This window comes from Cotesia typhae, unplaced genomic scaffold, assembly GCF_013202065.1.
Source record: "Cotesia typhae breed Kobodo isofemale line unplaced genomic scaffold, CoteBio_Ctyphae contig_9, whole genome shotgun sequence".
NCBI classification, from domain to species: Eukaryota; Metazoa; Arthropoda; class Insecta; order Hymenoptera; family Braconidae; genus Cotesia; species Cotesia typhae.
The window spans coordinates 626835-648605 of record NW_027423770.1 but is presented as its reverse complement, the minus strand read 5'-3'; the positions used below and the strand labels follow the sequence as shown (position 1 = coordinate 648605).

The following is a 21771-nucleotide window of genomic DNA, read 5'->3' as shown; positions in this document are numbered from 1 at the left end:
TGTTAATCTCTTTGTCACAGTCTAACATACTGAAAATTATTTTCTGAAATCTATGAATTTATTTAATGAAGCAAATAAATATTTGTCAATTTTTTTAAAGTTGTCTAATTAATCGTCTGTTTTAATACGCATTTATTGCGTTCTGTCTTTTATGTGCATGCATGACTCACTCATCTATTCATTTCGTCTTATCTTCTTACTTAATTTTTGTATATTTTATTTTCTGAATTAATGTTTATAAATACTCTTACCTTATAATAAATCACTTCCACAAACTTTATTATATTTTTTAATAAAATCACAAACGCTGTGGTAGCGTGCACTGGGCCTCAATAACCTGTGAGGAGGTGAATTAAATATAAGCCAATATTTGTGTTTAATAATCTAATTGAATCTTTATTTAAACTTCTAAAATATAATTAAATAATCTTGTAATAATATAACGTAGAATGTAAGGATAATAATTAATATAGTAAGGCACGTGTTAACACGTAATGCCGCCGAGTACAGAGCACGAGGGAGGAATAAAAGAATGTAGGGGAGAGGAGTCGTATGCGCCGTCAAGCGGCGCGTAGATCGCCGCCAACTCACTAGCAATAATAATAATAAGCTTAAGCTGGCTTGGGTAAATCTCGACTTCTTAACAAGACTACCATACCGTCTTTTTTTTACGGCCTAGGCTATGAAGTTTTACCCCCTCCTTTTTTTTACGAACTTTTCGAGTAGACCCAGACGAAATTGAGAGAGACGGTAAAAAACAAGTCACATTTAGTGTACCGACCAATGATTTTGAGTAAATTTTAAACACTTATAACTATAGTTAAACATAGTTTAGTAATTACTATTGAATGGCGCTAATTATTTTTCTGCTGGCAATTTATTATGAAGCGGACCTGATGTTAATAAAATAACAACTACGCCATAAATTAATATTAATGAAAAAATAACACCGGCATACAAAAAAAAAAAGTGGAATGTTCTTTAGACCGGATCTACTGACCGACATGTATTTCGACCCGCTGAATCCGAATTTCAAGTCCGTTTGGTCCGGTCACCCTCCAGTTTTAAGTAAAATGCAAAAAACCTTAAAAAAAGGCCAAAATTTGCAAAAAACTGCAGTCACAGCAATGAAAAAATTTTTATGGACCCGGATCACGTATGATTTTTGCGTATTTCAAATAACTGAATCTAAATCTAAAAGAATTAAGCCGGTGAGCCGTCCAAATTTGAAAAAAAAAAAAAAAATTAAAATAATGGCAATAAATCATGAAAAATTGAAGTTTTCGAATTATAAATTTTTTTGGACTCAAATTGAGTATGATTTTCATTTATTTTATTTCGCTGAGTTTGAATCTGAAGTTTTCTTGTCCCGCTAACGTTTTAAAATTAAAAAAAATCTTAGAAAACCAAAAAAATCGAGAAAATTGCAATCATAAATATGAAAAAAAAAAATCTATAAAACATGATTAAATACAAGTTAAAAATCTGAAAGCATGGAAAATCTATATTAATTATAATTAATATAAAATTAAGTTTTTTTGCCCTTGTGAAACTTCATGAAATTTAAATATGTCATTATTTGCCTCCTATCCCTCAAAAGTTAAACTTATGGAGCGATAATAGCAGAAAATATTGTATGTCATATATTTATAACACACAAACCTTAATCTCATATCGAAATATCGTTGCTGTCAGAAAATCGCCGCTTCACGGCCTTATGACGCAAATATCTATTATTCACATAATTCTTATTCATTTAATTATTTAAATTATTTGCACGACTCTAAAGAGACAACATTTACACAAAATAAAAATAAGAGACACTAATCTTTTATCCTCTAAATTTCGTTAACGTCCACGAATATATTATGTAACATATAGTCTTGTAAAAAACACTTTCATTAACGAAATTAATTTGAACCTGAAGTCTCTTACTAGATTTAATCTCATAATAAAATTGAGATGAAATGTATACAAAACCAATTCATTTGTGACGGGATGGATTGAATAAATGGTAAACAGAAAAATATATGAAATTCTTACATTCAAGTGTGCGCACATTATTTCTAGTGATAAAAAAAATGAATTGAAAAAATGTTCTTAACCGTTGATTGAGCTATTGTTAGGATAAACGGATACAATTTCTTTTGAATTACAGTTTTGATTTAAGCCTCCTAGAATTCCTTTTTTTACGTACATTTATCTAGAATAACTATTTTCCATTATCGTATGCTTTGTAAAATTTTATGTCCGGCTAAAAATCTAAATATGACGATTAATAAATATTCTATGAAAATGCTTTACAATAAAACTCTGCAATAGGCGCGCAGTAGCCTATCGGATCCGGCCCTTGCTTTCCAAAATGCATTGGACCGGGTTCGAGTCCGGCGTACACTACTTAATATTTTAAATACTAGCGACCCGGCCACGCGTTGCTGTGGCTGAGTAATTTAGAAAACGTGCGTAACACTGAGAAAATTTGAATTAAAACGTACCGCCATCTATGATATATTTATGTCAGACAGTACTACAGTTAACTATAAGGCGCCATCTGTTTCAGACTTATGAAACTTACAATTAATAACAATAATCAACATAAGTAATCATTTTATTGTTAATTAATAAATATTGCGACCATGAATTGAAATGAAAACTATCCTATCTCTCAAGTTGGAACAAAACATACATTTAAAAGAAAAAATAACTAAAATCGGTTAAGTAGTTTAGGAGTCCATCGCGGACAAACATCGTGACAGGATATATATATATATATATATATATATATATATATATATATATATATATATATATATATATATATATACAGTGAAACCTGGTTAAGTAAGACATCAAGGGACCTGCAATGTCGTTTCACTTATAGAGGTATTCCACTTACCCAGTGTCTCAGATATACAGGTATAAATAAATATCTATCTCATTTACAGAGGGTTCCATTAATAGAGGTGAGAATACAGGTTATTTCAGTTATACAGGTGCGATCATTAAATAAAATAACGTGTTATGTATGTAAATGAGTTTTAATAAAAAAAGTACTTAAAGGTAATCATACAAATGTAATCAACAAAAATATTCAAGCACGTTTTTACACGTAATATGTACGAATATGGAAACAGAATGTATCAATTATAAAAATCTGTCATTTTAGTTTGTCGTTTGGAAGTATCAGCCATCAGATGTTTTTCGATGTTATAAATTTTATCAAATATGCTTTGGTCACCAATTGATGACATTTCAAAATAACTGTGCAAAGTTTCTAGTGCTTTTACTGCTTTGCGTTTAGAAATTTTTACTAAATTTACTTCTGCGCTCATTTCATCGTCTTCTTCTTCATTTTCCAATGAAGAAGACGAGAAGGCATGAACAATGTCGATTTCATTAAGTTCTCCTGAAACTATTAAACCGTCATCGACGTTTATAAAATCTCGGAATGTTGGCTGTTGATTATTGTCGTTGCTGATGGCTAAGTTCCAATCTTCAGGATCAGTTTCTAAATTTTCGTCCTCCTCTTGTAAGCTTTCAGCTACAGTTACTTCAGATTTAAATCCAGATTTTTTAAAGCAGTTTGCTATAGTAGTTTTGATCACAGAAAACCAAGCTTTCCTAGCAAACCTCATCGCCTGAAGAACATCGATTTGTTTTCTATAGATTTAATAACATGTCGAACAACTTCTTTTCTGTAATAAATTTTGAAATTGTTGATGATGCCTTGATCCATTGGCTGCAATTTACTTGTCGTATTCGCAGGCAGATACACGAGTTTAATGTGGCTTAGCTCGGGCATATTATTGTGAGCAGTACAATTGTCCACAAACATTAAAATTTTTCGCTTCTGGGCTTTCATTTCTTCAGTATGATAGTAAAGCGAAACTAAAACTGAAGGTAATTGAAGCTCAAAATTTGTACTTACGTATTTGGAATTACGTGTGGAATTTGTGGGTAGAATAAGAATGAGTAAACAAACAATGTTATCTCAGTTACAGAGGTTAATGCATATAAAATTTACTCGCTGTCTCAGTTATAGAGGTAACTATGATGATAAATCGAAAGAACAAATCCCAGATATAGAGGCTTGACTCGTCCCACTAACAGAGGTAATTCAGTGCCAAAGTGTTGGGACCTCAGCATGAGTTCCAGTTATGGAGGTTTCTCACTTATCCAGGTCCCACTTAACCAAGTTTCACTGTATATATATATTAAGATTTAAGTGTATTATTTGGGAAGGGATTTGGGCTGAGCCCAAAAAAATAATACGAGTTCCAATCTCAAAAGTTTACCCCCTACCGTGGTCGCTCATGACCTTAGTAGTTTATGCGACTTTAAACAAACAAATAAAAAAAAAAAAACTCTGCAATCTTTCATAATCAATGAGAAACTACAATTATTAGTATCAACAACTGCTTCATTTGAAGAAGAGCTCAAAGCTTCAAAATAGATAATTTATCGAGCGTTTTGAACTCGTACATAGCGGTAAGTCCCAGGGATAGTCTGCAGGGTCATCTGTTTTCAAGATTTTTTTTCGAGATATCACATTTCTAAAATGATAAACAATGTGTTTTTTCGGAACAGCTTTTACATTTCTGAAGGAAATAAGTTTTTTTTTGTCGGAGTTAAAAATTTTTCTATACCTAGTTTCGGAAAAATTTGGTATTTAATCCTTTCCTGGCTCGGAGTATCGGTGAGTCTAGTGGAGATAGAGCCAATTAAAGTCCGTTGTAAGGTTGTATGAGTGAAAGTTTAGTTATGGTAGTGTCGACAAGCACCCCCTTCTACCATTTTTCCGGCCTCCTCTTTAGAAAACAGAGTATAGCTCTCTCATTTTAATAATAAGACGAGCGATTCAAATTAAAAATAGGGATTCAAGGTCGACCGGGAAAGGGTCAAATCAGTGACCTCATCACACTTGCTGAAAAATAATCGATCTGTTTACATGTCGCAGTATTTTTATAGAATTCTTGATTTTATGATATATCTACCCTGATTAGAAAAAGAGATGTGGAAATATTATCTCAATGCAAAATGTTTATCTAAATATTATTCAAAACAAATTTTTTTTATATTTTGAAATCGTTTGACATATTTTAAATCTTTTTTTTCTCATCAGAGTAGGCAATTCCAGAAACGTCCACGCTTAGTAAAAAATATTTAAATTACTTTATCTCTCTCGTGAAATGACCTTATACAGTTTAATCAACAAGAGCAAAAAGTACGACTAGGTCAATGGTCGTGCGTAAAATTATGAGCTCTTATTGACTAGGCTGTACGTAACAAGACTAATTTTTTTTTTTTACATTTTAAATAATATATTATTTAAATACAAAATATATATATTTTGTACGTAGGCCAGTCAAGTAAAAAATGTCTAAGATCACATGTGATTGTCGTCTGAAGCGAAGCTGATGCTTTCTTATTTACTGGCTAAGATCAGTATATTATTTTTTAGTTCGATAGAGGACAGAAAAATAAAATTTCTGAAAATACTACTGTAGCCTATCCTTAAGTCATTTAATAAAGCACGATCGTATTATCTTATTGCCGTAGCATAATCACAGTTACCACATGAATTACAATTCATATTTTATTAATATTCATTTAAGTTATAAATAAAAGTAACCAAATATTTATACATTAAAATAATTATAAATATATCGAGCAAATGAAATTTAAATGTTGATTGAGATCGATGAGATTCATTTCTTCTGTACGGTAATCGAGTTACAGATGGATCATCAAGACATTCGAACTCACAGCATCGTTCACCAACTCTAAATTTTCTGCATGTCTGAAAATATAAAAAAGACTTATTAAAAATCATCAACAGTTTTATTCAAACGATTCACTCTGGGTTATATTAATCATTAATAGTCAATTGGAAATAATAAAATTCTGAAGTAGAATCCTCGGAAAATCGGCTTACAGTAGGAATCAGCTTACGTGTACAGATATATAGAAAATTATATTTCAAATTTCGTTCTCGAGATCACTAGGTAGTACCGTCTTTGTACGCATATTCACATCACAAAGTTCAACTGTAAAAACAAATATAAAGCGTTTCCCAGGTAACCGACTTATTTATCCTCATTACGTTTTTTGTGCGCTGTAAAGTGAACATCACATTTAAACATCTAATTAATTTAATTATTTTATTTAAAATAATTTATTCAGTTGACTATTTATAAAAAAATTAGTTTTTATCTAATTTAAAAATGAGTAACAAACGTCAAGCTTTTAATAACTTTGATTTAGAGTTACTTCAAAAGAAATTGAAACTCTACCAAGAGCTTTTCAATTTAGAAAATAAAAATCAACCATTGGAAGATTTAGTTAAAAATCAACCTGACAATGTTTCTGAGGGTGAATAATTATTTATTATTATTTTATTTTCTATTTGGGCAACCAAAATTAAATTTTTTAATTTTGTTGTACCTTTTTTTTTTTTTTTTTTTTTTTCGACTGGGTTAGAGTTAAAATACAGAGTTAGAATTTATTTAAAAATTCTTTTTACTCTTTGCGTCAAGAGAAATTATTTATTGTTTCTACTTGATAGCTTCTCTTAACCTAGATCTTATGGTCTTGCAGACTCAAGTGATGACGACACTTCTAAAAGTGACATTGACTTGGAACCGGAAATTGATCCTTCCCTTAATAATGATCCCAAGGCATCAGTCGGGCTGCAAGATTCAAAGGCTCCTGAAGCTTCTACCCTCAGTGAACCTGTCCTTCAAATGTTGGGTTCTGAAAAAAGATCCTTGAAGGACAAAAGTTTCAATTTTCATCCGGAACTTGTATCATGCTGGAAAGAGATCCTCTCATCAGGCATGAACAAGGAAGATAAGTCGAAAATGGATAACAAATACCCTAACAAAGGTAATTGTCCTGTCGTTGCTCCGATTCTCAACCCGGAGATGCTTCCGTTACTTAATAAGACGTCCAAATCGCGTGATAAATACTTGGCTAATCACCAAGATTTATGTGGAAAAAGTTTAGTTGCTCTTGGCACAGCTATTTGTCAGATCTTCAATGACAAAGAAGAGCCTTTAGATAAACAAGACCTTTTACAACTTCTTTGCGATTCCAGCTCCATGATGTGTGAGCTAATGTTTCAGTTGACTAAATCAAGACGTGCTCAATTATACCCTTGTGTAGATGAAAAAAGAAAATCTATATTGAAAGATTCACCCACAGACCAATTCTTGTTTGGTGAAAACTTAGCTAAAAAAATCAAGTCTGCTGTCGTAATAGAAAAAACTGGTCTTTCTATTAAAAATCAGAATTCTAAAAAGGAATTTTCAAAATCGAAAACTTATTTAAACTGGAAAAGCCCGTCTGCTCCACGCTCCAACCAGACGGGCTACAATCGTTCTTCATTCATGAGGAAATCAAATGCCTTCAAGAACAATCATTCGACGACTCGATCCCGCTCAGAGAACCAACCCCCTCTTGCTCTACAAAACCAGACTCAGAACAAAAAGTAAAGGTGAGTCCTGTCGCTGGTCGCCTGAAATACTTCATACATGAATGGTCCAAAATCACAGCTGACCCTTTAATCATTGAAACTATTTCTGGATATAAAATTCCGTTCGTTTCTGCTCCAACTCAGTCGTCAAAACCTCTTAATAGTCATCTTTCAGTAGAAGATCATGTCCTTATTCAGAAAGAAGTGGATGATCTTTTGACTATGGGGGCTATTCAGGAGTGTTATGAGGAAGATGGCGAATTTTTATCTAGCATTTTTCTTGTTCCTAAAAAAAATAAAAAAATGAGATTTATTCTTAACCTGAAAAAATTAAATAAATTCATAGAGACTTCTCATTTTAAAATGGAAGATTATCGAACAATTTTAAAATTAATATCTAGAGATTGTTTCATGGCCAATTTTGATCTACAAGATGCTTATTTTATGATTCCAGTACATAATGAATATTGGAAATATTTAAGATTCTTTTTTAATAATCATCTCTATGAATTTATTTGTTTACCTTTTGGGTTGAGTACAGCCCCATGGATTTTTACAAAAGTTTGTAAACCTATTATTAGTCATTTAAGAAGCTTACAGTTGTCATCAGTAGTTTATCTTGATGATTGGTGGATGGTAGGTGACTCATTTGAATCATGTCAAAAAAATGTAAACATTTCAAAAAATTTTTTAGAGTCATTAGGATTTATAATAAATAAGTCTAAGAGTAATCTCATCCCATCTACATTATGTAAATTTCTAGGTTTTTTATTTGATTCACATCAAATGACAATTGCTCTAACAGACGAAAAAAGATCCAATATTTATGATTTAATTTTAAAATTTAAAAATCTCTCCTTTTGTACAATTAGAGAGTTTTCTCAATTTGTTGGTAATATTATGGCAGCTTGTCCAGCTGTTAACTATGGTTGGGTTCATTCAAAAGCATTCGAACAACAGCGTTACTTATCTCTTAATAATTCTAACAATGATTATGATCAAAATATGCCTATTTCTTCTCATTTAATTAAAGAATTCGATTGGTGGTCTAATAATATATTTATATCAAAATGCCCTATTAGAAATTCCAACTTTAAAATAACTATTTACTCGGATGCATCATCAACAGGCTGGGGAGCTTCTTGTCATGGACAAATAGCTTATGGACACTGGAACTCGAGAGAAAAATCCTATCATATTAATTATTTAGAACTTTTAGCATCATTTAACAGTCTAAAAACATTTGCCTCTGACCAACATGATTGTGAGATTCTTTTGAGAATTGATAACTCTACCACCGTCGCTTACATTAATAAAATGGGAGGAACTAAGTATAAATATTTGAACGATCTAACTTTTGATATTTGGTCTTGGTGTGAATTAAGAAATATCTGGATATTTGCTTCTTATATTCCTTCTCAGGATAATATCGATGCAGATAGAGCTTCTCGAATTGAAAATATAGATACCGAGTGGGAATTATCTCCCTATGCATTTAAAAAAATTACTCGACAACTCGGTAGACGAAATATAGATCTTTTCGCTTCAAATATTAACAAAAAATGTAAAAAATACTGTTCTTGGCATCGTGATCCATTAGCAGTATGTATTGATGCGTTTACTATCAATTGGAGTAACTTAAATTTCTTTGCATTTCCTCCCTTCTCTCTAATTCTAAAAATTAAAAAAAAATCCAAACAGATCAGGCTTGTGGGATTTTAGTAGTTCCAAATTGGAGTGGTCAGCCATGGTACCCTTTATGGTTATCATTACTAGAATCAAAACCAATTATTTTCCAACCAGATGCTAATCTTCTTCTTTCTCCTTGTAGAACAATTCAACATCCTTTAGCCTCAAAACTATCCCTGATGGCAGCTCGACTATCCAACAGGCATTTCTAAGAAAAGGCTTAAGTAATGACTCTGTTAACATTTTGGTGAAATCTATTTCTGCTACAACACTTAAACAATACTCCAAACCAATAAGAGATTGGACATCTTACTGTATATCTGAAAATATTGACATTTTTAACCCAAATGAAGAAAAGGTTGTAGAATATTTAACATCAAAATTTAATAATGGAGTAAAGTATAGTTCTTTAAATACTATCCCTTGTGGAAATAATTCTCTGAAAAAACTCTTGAAAAGTCTTTATAACTCTGAATAAGACTTTTCGAAAGTCTTCACATCCCTAACTAAGTAAAGGAAAGACTTAATAAGTCTTCAAAACTCTGCGATACTCTTCAAAAATCAAATTTTCCCTGCAATTTCGGAATTTCTCAAAGAGTTATTAAGACTTGATAAGACTTGTTCAGTTTTACAGGAAAAGAAGAAAATATTTCTTTTCAAAAAAATTACTTATCAGAATTAAATAAAACTGTAAAAAAGAATTAATGCATGTTTTAAAAAAATTTTTTTTAAATAATATTTTCATCACGAAAATACTTTGATGGGCATCGAATCACTCATAGTTGAGCAAGTCAAAACATCAACAGCAAATGAAGTGCACTTGCTGTTGGAAACAGATATATTACTCAAAGAGTAAATCCAATCGGTATTTAATTTGGACTATCAAATATTAAAGTCAACTTTCTAGATAGGAGAGAATTTTTTATCCACATGCCACCTATTAGAAACTAAGAACACTCAAAGATTCTAACTGTAAATTCGTAAACTAAAATATGTTAGGTATCAATTAATTCCAGCAGATGGCGTGTGGATAGAAAATTCTCTCCTATCTAGAAAGTTGACTTTAATATTTGATAGTCCAAATTAAATACCGATTGGATTTACTCTTTGAGTAATATTTGTTTCCAACAGCAAGTGCACTTCATTTGCTGTTGATGTTTTGACTTGCTCAACTATGAGTGATTCGATGCCCATCAAAGTATTTTCGTGATGAAAATATTATTTAAAAAAAATTTTTTTAAAACATGCATTAATTCTTTTTTATAGTTTTATTTAATTCTGATAAGTAATTTTTTTGAAAAGAAATATTTTCTTCTTTTCCTGTAAAACTGAACAAGTCTTATCAAGTCTTAATAACTCTTTGAGAAATTCCGAAATTGCAGGGAAAATTTGATTTTTGAAGAGTATCGCAGAGTTTTGAAGACTTATTAAGTCTTTCCTTTACTTAGTTAGGGATGTGAAGACTTTCGAAAAGTCTTATTCAGAGTTATAAAGACTTTTCAAGAGTTTTTTCAGAGAATTATTTCCACAAGGGATCCGCTCTGCTTTATCATTAATATGTGATAAAGATTTAGGAAAAAATTTTTTAATATCGAGACTATTGAAAGGTGCTTATAATGTTCAACCTGCTAGACCCAAGTATGATAGGATTTATAGTTTAGATCCTATTCTCGAAAAATTAGAAAATCTAAACCCACTTAATAATCTTAATTTACACCAATTAACAAAAAATTAGTTGTTTTACTTGCAATAGTTTCTGCACATCGGGTCCAAACGATTTCTTTAATTAAAAGATCTAATATTCATAAAAGAAATGATGGCTATGAAATTGAAATCCCTGATAGGATTAAATCCTCTCGACCGAGTGCATTTTAGCCCCTTCTGATTATCCCAAAATTTAGTAATATTAACTTATGCGTAGCTTCGACATTACAACATTATCTAACTGTTACATCTACTATTGTGAATAACAATGACTGTCTTTTTCTAACAATTAAAAAACCTTATAAATAAGCATCAAAAGATACAATCAGTAGATGGATTAGATCCTTTTTAACTGAGTGTGAAGTTGGTGAAAACTATACTTCTCACAGTCTTAGACATGCGTCTACTTCAACTGCCTTAAGCAAAGGAATTGATATAAATATTATTAAAAGTCTTGCAGGATGGTCTAATAAATCAAAAGTCTTTGAAAAATTTTATAACAGACCTATAATTAACAATAAGACCACGTTTGCGTCATCAATATTGTCTTAAGATTACTTATTATCTAACCATTTGTTTTACTTAATTGTTTAAAAAAAAAAAAACAAAAAAAAATATACCTGTTCACAATTCAATTTGTTATGATTAATTTAATTGTTCATTATTACTGATAAAAAAATTTTATTTTCTTTTAATTGAACTTTACTGTTCCTTATTTAATATTTTACTTACATGCTACAGCTCTGAACATCTACCTAGTGATCTCGAGAACGAAATTTGAAATATAATTATGTAATCGAGCGAGGTCGCCTTCGGCGACCTCGCTCGATTATAATTATATTGATAATTTCGTTCGAAGAGATCACTCCCACCCATCTTTCACCCTCCCAGTAATCTCTTCAAATAAAGCTTTAGCTAAACTGTAATGAGGATAAATAAGTCGGTTAACTGGGAAACGCTTTATATTTGTTTTTACAGTTGAACTTTGTGATGTGAATATGCGTACAAAGACGGTACTACCTAGTGATCTCTTCGAACGAAATTATCAATATAATTATAATCGAGCTTCGGTCGCCTTCGGCGACCTCGCTCGATTACATACCCTGATTAAAAATATTGATTGAAAAGTATTGGGAATCAGTCACCCTATGTGAACTGTATATCTATATATACATGAAAAAGAATTGAAATTATTCAAAAGTATTCTAATTTCATCATTTTCAATCCTTTTCAATCAATATTTTTAACCAGGGTAATTAATTAATTTTTTATGAGTGTAAGTTTTGCAGAAAAATTTTATAAAATTGTCATTGACCCATGTGAAATAACTGAATAAAATTTTAACCCCGGCAAATTCAAATTACGACAAAGCGGGTAAGGGTGATTTACGGAATATAAATCCACGGTAAAAAACTGTAATTTGGTAAAATACCGAACTTCTCGGTAAAACAAGGTAAAACCAATAACTTCCCGATTTTCGAAAATCTTCGATTTGCCCTTAGAGGAAATGACATTCGGCCCGAGCTTGGCCGAGGCTTGACGCAATGCTCATTAACTCTGAGGCAAGCTTGAAATCTAAGCCTGGCCCAAGTCCGTCTACCCTAGCGGTTTCGACGACTCCGCGTAAGCTCGGAGTTTACGCGGAGTTATTATGGAATATATTCCCTCTTGGACTTTAATCGGGGTAAAAGCGGAGCTTACGCGGAGCTTACGCGGAGTTTTAGAGGTGTATGCAAGGAGTATTGTGTGCAACCAAAACACGGAGTCACAAAAGTGTATGATTGGAGTTTTCGAAAAGTTTTTGACGAGTTTTTTTTGGAGTCGCTATGGAGTTTTCTTAGCGTTTTTGTCGGATATTTTCGAAGTTGCTATGAAATTTTTGTCAAGTTATATAAGAGTTTCGCTGGTGTTTTTTTGGAGTTTTGGTAGTGTTATTGTGGAGTTAATCTTTGCCGCTTTCAAGCCGTTGGAAATGTGCCGGTTGCTAGGCATGCGTTGTAAGCGTTCAGTAGTATATCTGGGTATTCCAGGGCTACAATCTTGATCACCGATGCCAGGATACCATCAGGACCAGGGTGTGTGTGTGTCTGTGTATATATATGGATGTTATGTCGGACTCAACGTCCGACATTTTTATTTTATAACAAATAGAATTTAATTATTCATAAATAATTTTGTTCTTACAACTAATTACATACATTTATTTTATTTTTAAAATTTTGTTATCTTCAAATTTATCAATAGTATTTTCAAAAGAAACTTATTTGAAAAATTTAGTTTTAGTTGGGCCTGACCATACTAAGAGATTTGAGCCTGAACAAATACCCTAATGGAATTTTAAACTTTGTCGAGATCCGAAATAGAAGTTTTCGATAACAAAATAAATGTATATATAAACAATAGTTTAAATAAAATAAACGTAAATAATGATAAAAGAAAAAATAAAAAGGAATATTATGATAATTCTAGTATCAACAGAAAAAAAAATATATATTGATAATTTAAGGAACAAAATTTAATAACTATAATTTAAGTTTAAACAAAAAAAAAAATAAATAAATGTTTTCTTTTATTTTCGAATAAAATAACGACTTCAATAAAAAGAAAAATTTAGATCTAAGAAACTAATGATAATTTGTAATCTATGCACAAATTAATTTTTATCTAACTAATTTAATATAAAAATTTGGTCACAGTAAATAATTTAATGTAAAATAGTACACATGTATGTCTTTGTCTATGCATAAATGCGCTTACGTATACACAAACACATAGATGTATAATAGAGCATAAGAGTAAAGGAGAAGCGATATTGTACTCTGACCCAAGTAGAGGGGACTCATGCAACATTATAGAAAAATCTAAGAGAGAAGGCAAGGGCTCAAGGAAATAGAAAAATAATTGGACATTATTTCTCCCATCTAGTAAAAATAAGTAACGCCCTAAAATTCGACACCTTTACGATTTTTCAACAAAAATATCTCTCGTTGTCCTGACGTCCTAGTGTTAACATCGAAAAAGTTTTTATAAGTTTCAATGAAACCACGCGTCAGATTAAAAAAAAAACAATTGTTAGTAAAGTAAATTTCAATTATGTAAAGAAACGGTAAGTTTCTTTACATAAGTGTTCATTTAAGTAAGTTCTTAATTGAGATTTTTATGTTTGTTTTAATAATTCAAATCTTTATATGATAATTTTATAATATATTTATTAAATTGAATTCATTTTCTTATATTATAAACATCAACCCCTTCCCATAAGGCTTCAGATCCTTATCTATTAGCCTAACGGCTAGGATAAAAATAATTAAATTTTAGTTGCGTTTTCGACGTAATAGGATGTATGTAAACTTTTCATAACTTTTAAACAGCCAGACCGATTTCATCGAGGTTGATGCTATTCGAGAAGGCTTGACTGAACTCAGATTTTGAATACAATTTGAATCGATTCGGACCGGTAAATTTAAGGGAATCTCAAAAATACTAAAAAAAAAAAAATTACGAAAACGATTGATGAAAGGTCATCCCTGCAACTTCCCGCTACTGGCGTAGGAGAGGAAGGGGTCAATTGAAACAAAAAAAGTTTAGCAATTTTTTACTATTTGAATTGAAACTAAATAATAATTTTTTGTTTCTTGGAAAAATAGTTTGTTATGTATATTATTATTATCAATACATAAATTAGTCAATAAACAACGTGAATTTTTACAAATTATTAATTTATCCAGACGCGTCGACAAGTTCAATTGACCCCCGCTGGTGGCAATTGAACTACTGCTTAGGGTCAATTGAACCAATAATATTTAAAACTCAAACCCGAACTTTTAATAAATAATATATTAATTGTTACGTGCTAATATTACTGTTGCCCATTTTTAATACACAGATATTATATTAAATAAATTAAGAATCAATTTAAAAATAATTTTCATCATAAATTTAGTTCATCAAATTGTTAGGTTATTCCCCTGAGTTTATTCACGTAGAGTCAAGATACGCGCGCATGTCCCATGCTTCTCCGTATGATTCAATCGTCCCCGATACTGCTGGTTCATTTGACCCCATATGATTTTTTGACAATTAATAATAAATAATAAATCAATAAACTATTATATCACTACAAACGAAGTTGGAGATTATAAAGTACTAGCTGTTACCCGCCCGCTTCGCTGGGCATTTTATAGAATTGTATTTTTCGATCTAAACTTAAAATTTGATTAGCGTATTGTTTTGACTTTCACAAATTTCAAATTTCATCGAATAAGCATATACCTTTTATCTATGAAATTATTCCAGCTAATATTCATTGTAACTTTCAATGTGCAATTACTATAATGTTTGCGTGGCCTTTTTTTCAAAAATGAATAATAATTGACACGAAGAAAAAAATTTGAAATGAGAATTTAGTGTCTACAGGAGCTATAGCTTGGAAATTCAAAATTTTTGATGCTAACACCCACCTTCGCAAACCCCTGTGAGATGAGCTATCATAAAATTTTTCCATGGACTTCTTCTACATCTCTTACAGAAGATTCCTACCAAATTTGGAGTCGATAGGAGCAATAGTTTAAAAACGGGAGTTTTTCATTGTTAACGCCCCCGCGAACCCCTTTGGGAGTGGAATTTCTTAAAATCCGTTCTTAGCTGACCTCTACCGGGCAAAAGTGTAATTTCTACCAAATTTCAAGTATCTAGGTCCGATGGTTCTTGAGATATCGTGATGAGTCAATCTATCTATAGAACAGCTCCTATATATGAAGCGTTCCATGCCAAATCACTGAGTTTTTTTTTCGACCCCTTTCAATTTGGCTAAAAATTTGGTATCATTTTCTATCCTACCAATAACATTTTTTTGAATTTTTTTAGATTTTCTTACCCAACCCAAAAAAAGTTACGAATTTAAAAAAAAACGCTCTTTTTTTTCAAATTGCTATAACTTTGACACAAATTGACCTTTGGGCACTTTTTTTTGTTTATTCTTGTTTTTAAATGTAGTTTTAAAAAAAAAATTCAAAAAAATTTTCTGAAGTAAAAAACAATAAAATATTTTAGTTTTTTCAAGAAAACCGTCATTTTTTTGACGTTCGACACTTTGGATTTTCAATTTTTTTGTCTCTAAGAAAACTTCAACTAAAACCGTATTCAACCCCACTATTCCCATTTTGTGCCCACTTATTCTTCTAATTTTTTTTTTCGATTGAAAAAAAGTTTTTTCAAATTATGCTTATTTTTGTAAATTTATTTTGTAAATTTTGCACTAAAACGATTTTGGTTGGCTTTTATAACCTCAAAAGTAAAAAAAAATTGAACTAAAAAAAACATAAACTTGTAACAGGGTAAAATTACCCTAAATCGATAAGCCACCGGATATCGATAATTATTCGACATAGCACTGGCGCGTCTCGATCTTCGGGCCTAAAGGGAGAATAGGAGGGGGCAGTTTTGGGTTAAAATAGGTGAGCCGTGCAGTGAAAAAAGGAGAAGTAGTGTGACTGCCAGACTGAGTGCCACGGAAATAAAAAAGGACCGTTCCCGAGAGTAGTGACGAGACGAAGGAAGCCAACTACAACTAGGAATTCATCCTCAACGAGTGAGTTAGATCATCGTTTTGTTTATCAAGGTATCAATTATTACTCTGTGGGAAAGAAGTGGGCCGCGGTTTACCGAATACCCAGTTACTTCTCCTATTTAATTATTATGGATCGTTTAATCGACGATTATTAATAATTAATAGTTGAACATTTGCTAGTTTTGGATTTAGTGATTTTCATGAGGGCTTATACCCGAGAGTTACTCAATCGACCTTGCGGGAAAAATTTAATAACTCAAAAAATTATCAATTAATTAATTAACATCCGAAAAATTCGTTGAATTTGTTGTTATAATTTTTATAATAATTAACTTAAGAAAAATTGAGTAATTTTGTCACGTGGAAAATAATCGACAACTTTTATTCGTGGAATTTTGGTCGAGCGTCAGCACATTTTTGTGTCGCAGTAAATTCCAATACCCAAGGTCAAGTAAAACTTAGCTAGCGAATGTTCTAGCAAATAAAAGTTGAATATTTCGACTTATGTCGATTATTTTTATAATTGATAAAACTAGTAGAAAATTATTGATAATATTTTATTAAGAATTCATTATTGAAAATAATATATATTGGAAAATTATCGAAAATATTTTATATTGTAAAACTATTTTATTTATTAATGAGAAATTTAGTAATTTTGGGGTTAAGTCCGTGAAGTAATTAAATTAAAATTTACTAAAATTAATAATTAATAACGTGGACATTAAGTCCAAAGAATCAGTTAATTGAGTCAAAATTGTCACAGTAAAAATTTAGTCAGAATTAAGTTTAATTAGTTAATTAAACTTGTGTTAATAATTTTGAACGTGATTGAGAATTTTATATAGTGATTAATTTAATTACCAAAAGTTAATTCAGGGTATTAAAACCTTTTGTTCTGAATAAGTATTGTTATATTCTTAAGACCATGACAATAGGTTACTTAGGAATTTTAATCTATCTAATATCTTAATACAGAGTTAAAATTACAATAGGAATTTTGAAACTGAATGTTCGTTAAGACTTTTGGAATTTGATTGTTAATTTGGAATTATCGTTTTATTAATTTCTAATGATTGAATGTTTTAATGGCTCAAATTTTAAGTTATAAACAAAAGTAAATTATTCTTAAATATTAAATTATATATAGAGTCAGATCAGTAGTGTTAGTGTGAGACAAGTGTGGGTCATATGTGAGTTGCAGAGTATCTAGGTCTACGTTTGGTCACTAGGCTGTTACTGCTGTAGCTGAAGTGGGTTATGTGAGTGTGCTGCAGAACATCTAGGTCTACGTTTGGTCACTGGGCTGTTGTTCTGTAGTAAAGTGTGAATAAGCTGCAGGAGTATCTAGGTATACGTTTGGTCACTGGGCTGTTACTCCTGTGAGCCGAGTCAACGATCCCCGTATATTATTGGTCTCTGTGCGGGTGATTATAGGTTTAGTAAACGGGTAGACGCCGAAAGGGGCCCGTCACGTGTAGACGCCGAAAGGGGCACGTGTTAGAAATCGACGGGTAGACGCCGAAAGGGGCTCGTCGAGAATAAGGATATTGTTAAGTGTGGTTAGTGTGTGAGTGAATGAATTTTGTTAACTTGTTTTAAGTCAAACACTGTTAAGTTTTCTTTTTATTGTTAATAAATTTTGATCGATCTTGTTAATTAATTGATTATTATTCAGCAGCACCTTCCTCCACTCTCTCTACCCTAAGATAAGATTTCTCAGCTCTGGACCGGTTCTAGGAACTGTGATTAAAAATCCTGATGGCGCCCTAATAATTATATTGTTTGTTAGTTTTGTTGTTAATTTATAAAATTGATTAGGGGCCAACCTGAGCAGGTAAAACTGTTACAAACTGTATTAATAAGAGTAAAATTATTTTATTTAAGTATAGTGTTTTATAATTTGTACAATCTCAATATTCTAATTATTTGCGTTGATTCAGCGATTGTTTTCTCGGTTTCTTGATCACACAGTGTTGTTTGGACTTTTGTGATGAAGAAAAGGACTTTATCTCCATAACAGAATTCAATAACGGTGTGATTTGATAAATTTATTGTGTTGTAAGTATCGGTATAGCACTTTTGAAACGTTCTTCCAATTGTTCTTTCATTGAATTATACTCTTCAATTTTCGAGAACTTAATATTTATATTTGGTAAGTTAATTAAGCACCACTCAAATAATTGTGTCGGTGTTAATATCTGTAGATGAGGTGGCAACTGTAGACTAGCACGTGCGGCCATTCGTTTTAAGGTTTCACTTATCCCATCACACGGTCCTATGCCGTGTGCCGTAGCGAAGAAATTCCACTCCACTGTTATTGCAAAATCTTCCTTATAATGAGATAAATTAACAAAATGTTTAAAATTCTTATATTGTTGAGGCGCGCCGTTTAAGAAAAAAAAAGTGTGTGTGTCAGCTACGACGCACGATTGGAGTTTACTCCTTACGAACGATAATTAAGATATATATCGAATAGAAAAAAAAGGTAAATGAACGCATCTGCTAAAATGATAAGAGTAACAAACATATATCTGTAATTATTCGAATTATTTATATTACTTCAACAAAGCGTATTACATAAAGTATGTTACAAAACAATAATAATAATAATAATAATAATAATAATAATAATAATAATAGTAATAAGCGATGCTTGCTACGTGGCCTCCAAGCGGCGCATCGCGGGAAACGCAGACCATAACATCAGGTCTGTAGGCGAACGACGTAGCCCGTGCAGTGGGCCAACTACCCACTGCATGGAAATAACTGAGTTACCACAAGATACCAACTCAGAAGTGCTCCCCACAACCGGTCCTTTTCGGATGAAGACCATTCATCAGGTGGGAGGAGCACGCCGGACCCGATGAATGATGACGACCCTGGCGCCTTAAGGACTTACTTTAAGTGGACGGAGGAACTGAGAGTCGATCTCTTGGTGTGCTACCAACGTAGCGAGCCGGGGGTGAGCGGCTATATGGCCCGGATGCACATTCTTTGGAGTGATATGCATCCGGAGCTAGCGCATTTTACGCCCAAACACCTGCGTAATTATGCCGCTCATCTTCGGCGAAATAGAAGATCGCTTGTGCCGGACAGAAGGCAGTCTAATATACTTTCCTTTCCGGCGCAACTACACCAAGAGCGACGCTGTTCCTCCTTGGACAACAACAATCCCTTTGTAGGACGGCAAGTAAGTATATATCTAAAAAGATAACTTACTCCCAACAACAGCTTGACGCGGTAAACGAAGATCTCCGTGCAAACATCCTGGAGGATTCCACCCTGCTCACTGTGAGCCAGGTTGTGTATGGTGCAGCAGTTTCGGCTTTTCCGAGAGAGAGACATTGTCTCTCGATCAAGGCAAGGTTGAAACAGCGCATCTCACAACTTGGCTTGAAAATTGACATGTCCCGGAAACAGGTCTCCCGCATTCAGTGTGTGATTGAGTTCGACACAACTCAAAGACCATACACGCCCCGAATTCGGCGCATTGCTGCTGAACTTCGGTGGCGTCATCACACACTGAACAAGAGTACTCTTCATGTCATCAAGGAAGAGTCTCTTAATAAATTGCGGGCTCTAGTGGCTGCTAAAAAGTCATTAGAGAAAAGGCTGAAGCGGTTGGTCGACAACTCGTTGTTTCGATCCAGCCCTTCACGGTTTCTGACACCAAAGACCGATGTTACCGGGAATTATCCAACACCTGAGCGGGTGGAAGCTTTTGGACTGAGTTGTATGGAGATCAACCAAACGTGAACGCCAACACTCCAGCTCTGCACGACTTCAAAGTATTCTGTCGGGAACACCGTCGACAGAATGCTGATGAAGAGAGCCCTGCAGTCAGTGTGGATGAAGTTCGTTCAGCTCTAAATGACAGCAAAAATTGGGCTGCCCCGAGACCAGATGGCATTAATGTCTTCTGGTGGAAGAAGTTTACTTCTACCCACCTCCATCTGGCCCGCATATTTACATCATACATTAGAGCTGACGATCCGATTCCGGACTGGCTTGTAGAAGGGCGAACCGTACTGATATCTAAAAAAGGTGACTTCTCTGACCCTAAGAATTTCAGGCCTATCACCTGCTTGAATGCGGTTTATAAAATTTTTACAAAAATTTTAAATAACCGTATCTTGCAACAGATAGAGCCTGTATGGCAACAGATATATGAACAACGTGGCAGTAAAAGAGGCCTGTCAGGTTGCAAGGAGAACCTGATAGTGGATCGATGCGTCTTACAAGATGCGATCTACTATCAACGCAACCTGTCAATGGCTTGGATTGACTATCGTAAGGCATTTGACTCAACTCCTCATGAGTTGATTTTATATCTACTCAAATGCCTGGGAGTCAATCCCGAAATAGTGGAATGCATTCGGCGTACAATGCAGCTCTGGCGAACGCGTTTTCACATTGGAAGTGGAAACGCATTGCACGTAACCGGAGTTGTAGAGTACAAACGAGGGGTCTTCCAAGGCGATTCCTTGAGCCCTCTGCTGTTTTGCATTTCACTGCTGCCTATATCTGTTGCTCTCCGTAAAACTCGTGGGTATTCTATGGGGCCTCCGGGTGATCGAAAATATTCGATCACCCATCTGCTTTAGATGGATGATCTGAAGCTATATAGTGCTAATGAAGATCATCTACAAGCAGCCCTCAACATCGTAGCAAAGTACACACGAGATGTCGGAATGTCTTTTGGGTTGGACAAGTGTGCGGTCGTACATCTGGCGAGGGGTAAGTGCTCTGATACTGGTGATGATGTCGAGTTAGTAGATGGGAGTGTCTTAAGACAATTAGACGCTGGGGAGTTGTATAGATATCTAGGAATGGAAGAGCACCGCATGCATGCGGTCTCTGAAGTCCGAACAACTCTCCAGAGCGAGTATGTTAGGAGACTCCGGAAAATTTGGTCCTCCAAACTTTCCGGCAAAAACAAAGTCTCAGCTACTAACATGCTCGCTGTCCCAGTCGTACTATACTCTTTCGGTGTCCTGAAATGGGCCCGAAAGGATTTACGAGATCTCGACATCGAAACCCGTAAGATCATTAATATGAATCGGAGCATGCACCCCAATTCATCAGTCGCCAGATTATACCTCTCCCGGTCCATCGATGGGAGAGGTTTACAGAGTTTGGAGCGGCTTCATGACCGTTTGTTCCTGGGTTTAACACACGAAGTTGTCAATTTCACTGCAGACGAGGATGACTTTCTTATGCAAATTGTACATAAACATGAAAATGCGCATAAGGGGTCATTGTTGTATAAGGCAGCAATATATGCGGCAAGAACCCTTGGTCTTGGAGAAATAAACGCTCTTATGGAACTCCG

The 21771-nt window shown here is 33.2% G+C and overlaps 2 protein-coding genes across 2 annotated transcripts in view; both read right to left on the bottom strand.

The window, feature by feature from the left end:
- Positions 1-2975: 2975 nt before the first annotated feature.
- LOC141533530 (uncharacterized) lies at positions 2976-3692 on the bottom strand. The gene has a single exon (XM_074252452.1). The coding sequence runs from the start codon at positions 3633-3635 to the stop codon at positions 3141-3143; it is 495 nt and encodes a 164-aa protein (XP_074108553.1). The 5' UTR covers positions 3636-3692; the 3' UTR covers positions 2976-3140.
- A 1878-nt stretch (positions 3693-5570) lies between these two features.
- LOC141533506 (uncharacterized) overlaps positions 5571-21771 on the bottom strand; it is a 41089-nt gene continuing 24888 nt past the window's right edge. Inside the window, exon 5 of the mRNA XM_074252425.1 lies at positions 5571-5800. Coding sequence (XP_074108526.1) covers positions 5600-5800 — 201 coding nt within the window. The 3' untranslated portion in view covers positions 5571-5599. The remainder of the gene's footprint in view (positions 5801-21771) is intronic.